This window comes from Nicotiana sylvestris, chromosome 1 (assembly GCF_000393655.2).
Source record: "Nicotiana sylvestris chromosome 1, ASM39365v2, whole genome shotgun sequence".
Lineage (NCBI taxonomy): Eukaryota > Viridiplantae > Streptophyta > Magnoliopsida > Solanales > Solanaceae > Nicotiana > Nicotiana sylvestris.
In genome coordinates this window covers 132,321,770-132,327,769 of record NC_091057.1, presented here as the reverse complement: position 1 = coordinate 132,327,769, position 6,000 = coordinate 132,321,770, and the positions used below count along the sequence as shown (strand labels likewise).

Below are 6,000 nucleotides of genomic sequence, written 5' to 3'. Positions count from 1 at the left end.
TTTTCAGCTCCCTCAAGTCGTGATAGGTGATCAGCGATTTGATTCTCAGTGCCTTTGCGGTCACGTATTTCAAGATCGAACTCTTGCAGCAACAACACCCAATGAATCAGGCGTGGCTAGAGTCTTTCTTTTCTATTACGTACCTGAGAGCAGCATGGTCAGTGTATACAATTACCTTTGATCCTATTAGGTAGGGCCGAAACTTGTCGAATGCGAACACCATAGCTAGCATCTATTTTCAGCCACCGTATAGTTCAGTTGAGCTCCACCCAGCGTTCGACTGACATAGTAGATTGGGTGCATCAATTTTTCCTTCCGCTGGCCCAGCACTGCCCCCACTGCGTAGTCACTAGCGTCACACATTAGTTCGAACGGTTGCTCCCAGTTGGGGGCAACAATGATGGGTGTTGTGACCAGCTTCTGCTTCAACTCCTCAAACGCTACCCTGCAATCATCAGAAAACACAAACGGGTGATCTTTCTCTAATAACTTATAGAGAGGGTTGGTGATTTTGAAAAGGTCTTTTATGAACCGCCGGTAGAAACCGGCATGTCCAAGAAAACTTATGATTGCTTTGACCGAAGTTGGTAGAGGCAGCTTTGCTATTACATCAACCTTTGCTCGATCTACCGCTATTCCCTTGCTAGACACCCGGTGCCCCAAGACTATGTCTTCTTGTACCATGAAATGGTACTTCTCCCAGTTCAACACCAGATTAGTCTCGATGCACCGTTTCAGCACACGTGTCAAATTCACCAGGCACTCATCAAATGAACTCCCCACCACTGGAAAGTCATCCATGAACACCTCTATTATATCCTCAACCATGTCAGTGAATATGGCCATCATGCACCGTTGGAATGTGGCGGGTGCATTGCATAGGCCAAAGGGCATCCTCCTGAAGGTATAAATACCATAAGGGCATGTGAAGGAGGTCTTCTCTCGGTCCTCAGGTGCAATGGAGATCTGATTGTACCCTGAGTACCCATCCAGAAAACAAAAGTGTGACCTCCCTGCCAATCCATCCAACATTTGATCAATGAAGGGAAGTGGGAAGTGGTCTTTCCGGGTGGCTAGATTCAACTTTCGATAATCCATGCAAATTCTCCAGCCTATGACGGTTCTCGTTGAGATTAGTTCATTGTTGTCATTCTTCACAACCGTCATGCCACCCTTTTTAGGCACACATTGAACTGGGCTCACCCAGTTGCTGTCAGAGATTGGGAAAATAATTCCCGCATCTAACCACTTTATCACCTCTTTCTTCACACTTCCTTCATATTTGGATTCAGCCTCCTCTGATGTTCCTTGGAAGGTTTGTGCCCTTCTTCCAGCAGAATTTTATGCATGCAGTAAGCGGGGCTAATCCCCTTGATGTCTGCCATGGTCTACCCAATGGCAGATTTGTACTCCTTCAATACCTGTAGAAGTTGTTGGACCTGCACATCTAACAAACCAGATGAGATAATAACAGGTAGAGTGGAGTCAGGTCCCAGAAATTCATACCTGAGGTGGGTTGGCAGTGGCTTTAGTTCCAGCTTCGGTGGTTCTTCAATGGATGGCTTAGCTGGAGGAGTCTCTTTCCTAAGTGTAGGGGCTCAAACTCTAGTTCTCTATCCCAGAACCCTCTACCTTCCAATGCCAACACCCATTCTGCCAAGTCCTCACCGTTCACTTCCTCCAAATTCATCAAACATGCAGCGAGGGGATCCTCAATCGTCAACACTTCATCATCAGACTATACGATTACATCCACGGCATCAATAAGAGAGCAATTTGCGAACTCACTTGGGCGCCTCATAGATTTCTGCACATTGAATATAATCTCTTCGTCATTGAGCCTCATCTTAAGCTCCCCGGTCTCACAATCAATAAGAGCTCTCCCTGTGGCCAAGAAAGGTCTTCCTAAGATGATAGGAATTTCTTCATCCACCTTGCAATCCAATATTACAAAATCTGCAGGGAACACGAATTTCCCCACCTGAATAAGTACATCATCCAGGATCCCAAATGGACACTTCACAGTCCCGTCAGCCAGCTGTAGCAACATAGAGGTGGGTCTAGCTCTCCCTATGCCCAACATCTTATAAATGACCAGGGGCATAAGATTAATGCTGGCCCCTAAATCACAGAGTTCTTTCGCAAAAACAAAGTTTCCAATTGTACATGGAATAGTAAAACTCCCTGGATCAGAGAGATTTTCAGCAACAAGTCTAGTTACCACTGCACTGCACGTCTGAGTAAGTGCCACCGTAGCCAAGTCTTGGAAATCAAATTTCCGGGACATTAAGTCTTTCAACATTTTTGCGTATCTAGGCATCTCCTTTAAGGCTTCAATCAATGGAATATTTACCTGAATTTGCTTGAGCATCTCAAAGAACTTTTTGTACTGCTCCTCCTTTTGATGCTTGGCTAACCTCTGTGGAAATGGTGGAGGAGGTCTTTTCTTCCCAATCACTTGGGACTTTTCTTTCTCGGCTACTATCTCCACTACCAGCTCTTCAACTGCTTCAGCAACTTTCTCGGTCTCCTGCTGAGTATTCTTTTCTTCCTGAGCAGGCTGGACTGTCACATCTGTCAACCTTGTGGATTTATCCAACTCAACGGGTACCTGAATGAGTGTCTCAGCCTGTATATTGTCACGAGCTCTCTCTTGCTCTTCGTCGAGATCCCTGCCGTTACGGAGACTCACCGCCATCAGCTGCTTCGGGCCCTAATCTTTAGGATTGATTTGGGTATCTGCAGGGTGCTGCTGATGATGATCAAGCTCTGTATTCCAAGGATTACCAATTGGCTGACTAATGCAAGATGTGCATAGGCCCCCATTGGTAGTATCTACTATGTGTACCTGCTGCTTCTGCTCTGATTCCTCCACCTTTTTGGTGAGGATGCTCATTTGTGTCAGGAGAGTCGCCATATTTTTAGCCATAGTGTTTGAAGGATCAAGAGGCACTGAGTGCACCACTGGAGTGATGGGTGCATTCCTGGATGTCCATCCCGAATTCTGTGCCATTTTATCTAGTAAACTCTGACCTTCACTCCATGTCTTGCTCAGGAATGCCCCACCAGCTGAGGCATCCACAATATTCTTCAACCCATCTGACAGTCTCATATAAAATTGTTGTCCCAACATCTGTTCTGGAATACCATGATGTGGACACATAACCAACATTCCTTTGAACCTGCCCCATGTTTCATGCAGTGTCTCCATCGGCTTCTGCTTGAAGCTCACGATCTCATCAATTTGTTGGGCAGTTTTGTTGGGTGGATGAAACTTGTTATGAAACTGCTTGACTAACTCATCCCATGTTGCTATAGAATTTATGGGGAGAGAGTTTAGCCAAACCTGTGCAACTCCTGTCACGGAGAATGAGAACAATAATAGCCTGATAGCCTCTGGAGTGACATTGGGCTGCCTCTGGGTCTTGCAGATTGGCAGGAAGTTCTTCAGGTGTTGCTGAGGATCTTCAAGTTGTGTCCTAGAGAAGAGTCCCTTGTTTTGCAACAAGTGCAGCATGTTATTTGTGATCTGGAACAACTCAGCTTGTATTGCGGGCACAACTATGGCAGTAGCCAAATTGTCAGTTGTGGGATGTGCCTAGTCATACAGTGCACCCTCGGGCACCAGAGGTGCCGCTTCTCTGACATTCAAGTTGACTTGCTCATGCCTGCCGTTTCCGTTGGGGTCGATTGCGTCTCCCATGTCAGTTTCGAATTTGTATGTTTGTTGAGGTGGTTGAAGTCTTCTGTTGGCACGGTTCAATGCCCTGAATATTTTCTCAGGGTCTGAGAGTCCTTCAAGTAGTTCTCGAGTCCTGGTAGAGTTTCTAGGCATACACCTGTGCAACCAAGTCAACAACCGTCAAAAGTTTCAATCAAAAATTGGGTGTAGAGAAACTGCCTACACTAAGAATTTTTGTATTTCTATCAATGGTAATTGATAATTCCGTTAACTCCCCGACAACGGCGCCAAAATTTGATCACGCCCAACTATGCCTTATAAAAAGGACAATGCGGTCATTGTAAATATAATCCGGTTTACAAGTCCGGAGTCGAATCCCACATAGAGTTAACCTATCAATCACAATCTTTAGACCCACTAAACTCTTCAGAACCAGCTTCCCAAATGTTTGAGTCACAAGTTGATGGTTTCTTTTGTAACTAAGATTGCAAGTAAATTAAACAGGCTGTAAACTAAAACGCTAAGGTTGTAAACAATGATGAGATAAAGCTAAGGTAAAGATTTCCCCTATTGATGGAATCCCTTCTGTTTATGCTTCATACAAATGTACCAACACTTCTCTATCAATCATGAACGCTCGTCTTACCATAAATCTCTCCCGAGTAATCACAGTAATATACTATTGCACTCTCCCGAGATACACTAGCTAGCTTTAATTAACACAGTTCACTTAAGATTGCACCCAAGGCTTCGTTATCCCTAATCCCGCCTTTAAACCCGCAGTTATAGATTCCTCTTATACTTTAGGAGTGGTGTTATTCAACAATAACCTAAATATGCACTCTCTCCCGAGTTATGCACACTAAATAGGCACAGCTAATTGAGGATCCTATCAATTAACTACAACAAGAACATAGTTGAATAAATAAAGATTGAAACTAGCAATTTTTATTCACATAAACAAGAAGTTCATCCTCCAATAGGTTCCATCAAAACCTTAGACAAAAGATTTAGCTACTCATAACTATGGGTAAACAAACTAAGATAAGATCCATCATAAACAAGCAATCAAAAGCAAAGAAAAGAAGAAAGATGTTTTGGGTGATCTCTCACAATTGTTTTTCTTGCCAAGATACTCTCCAAAATAATACATGCCTCTCTTGGGCGAAGTCTAATGTTTAAAATAGGTTTTAGGGCTAAAAATCCCGTGTTTGCACTTTAGTCCCTGCACTTTTCTCGCGCCTGCCGCGGTTCTGCCGCGGTCGCGGTGGAAACGCGGCCAAAAAACTCCTCTGAATCTCCTTCTATCCGCGAGCATCCTTCACCGCGGTTCTGCCGCGGTCGCGGTGGAACCGCGGCAGAGTCATTTTTCTGATTCTTCAGCCTATTTTTGCGTGGTTCACTTGGGACATTTCACGGTTGGCCTCTCTTTCTTCATTTTTTTGACTCCAAAAGTGCTCCCTAGCCTTCCCTAGTCATATATAACCTGCAAATCATGAAAAGCACTAATAAGAGCATTTTGTTATCACTTTTATTATTAAAACTATGCAAGAAGGCGGTTATTTAGGGCCTGAATATAGTTAAATTCACCTATTATCATACACCCTTAGAAAACAGGGCCTTAATTTAGACAAATTTAAATAAATAATAGAGATTTCTGTAATATAGGAAACATCAGAAAGGTAAGTGGTACATAACCAAAAATCGCAGGAGATTTCCTCTCTCTCTCTCTCTTTTCTTTTCTTTTTTTCGTCTTTCTCTTAGGTTTGAGGTTGAAATAAAAACAGAATGTTGCTTTCACTCTATTAAAATGGTCTATAAAGGTTTCGCTAACAGTGACTTGTCTACCATTAATTAAAAATAAGTAAAATGCTAAAAATGTGTGGCAGGTGTTTGACCAAAAAGTTGTAACTTCTTGGTTAAACTAATTAATTTTATGTAACAAGGAGTTAAACCAAGTTAATTATAATATCTCTAGATTTATAACTAGCTAGCATGAATGTTGCAAGATAATATTGGTAAGGGATTAAATGCAGTATACATTTACAATTCCGAAAAGTCTTAGTGATGGTAAGAGAATATTATTCAATAAATGACAATAAATGGTATTAACATAAATAAGGAGGAAGATTCACTCAATATTGAATGAGGTGGATGATTCGTCTTTCTGATAATGATGAGTGATAGACAAATCCTAGAATATTAGAACTATTCTTGGATTGGATCGAATGGAAAAGTATGGAATAATGGAAGGAAGAATCTTATTAGAAAGATAATGTTTGTCTCTTTTCTAGAGAGAGAGTCTTCTTCTCAAAAAG

At 42.5% G+C, this 6,000-nt stretch overlaps 1 protein-coding gene across 1 annotated transcript; it reads right to left on the bottom strand.

Moving 5' to 3' along the window:
- Positions 1-225: 225 nt before the first annotated feature.
- Positions 226-2,698, bottom strand: LOC138874566 (uncharacterized). Its single transcript, XM_070153249.1, has 3 exons — positions 1,814-2,698; positions 1,633-1,738; positions 226-1,013 (listed from the first exon to the last, which is right to left on the bottom strand). Exons 1-3 carry the CDS (start codon positions 2,696-2,698, stop codon positions 226-228), a joined length of 1,779 nt encoding a protein of 592 aa, XP_070009350.1.
- Between the last annotated feature and the right edge of the window lie 3,302 nt (positions 2,699-6,000).

What these genes read in the sequence shown, in the direction of transcription:
- LOC138874566 (XM_070153249.1), bottom strand. Translation starts at nt 2,698, where the DNA reads ATGGCGGTGAGTCTCCGTAACGGCAGGGATCTCGACGAAGAGCAAGAG. An exon ending in ACGAAGAGATTATATTCAAT is followed by an intron (nt 1,739 to 1,813) that starts GTGCAGAAATCT and finishes GTAATCGTATAG; the next exon opens with TCTGATGATGAAGTGTTGAC. An exon ending in ATGGGTGTTGGCATTGGAAG is followed by an intron (nt 1,014 to 1,632) that starts GTAGAGGGTTCT and finishes ATGGATTGGCAG; the next exon opens with GGAGGTCACACTTTTGTTTT.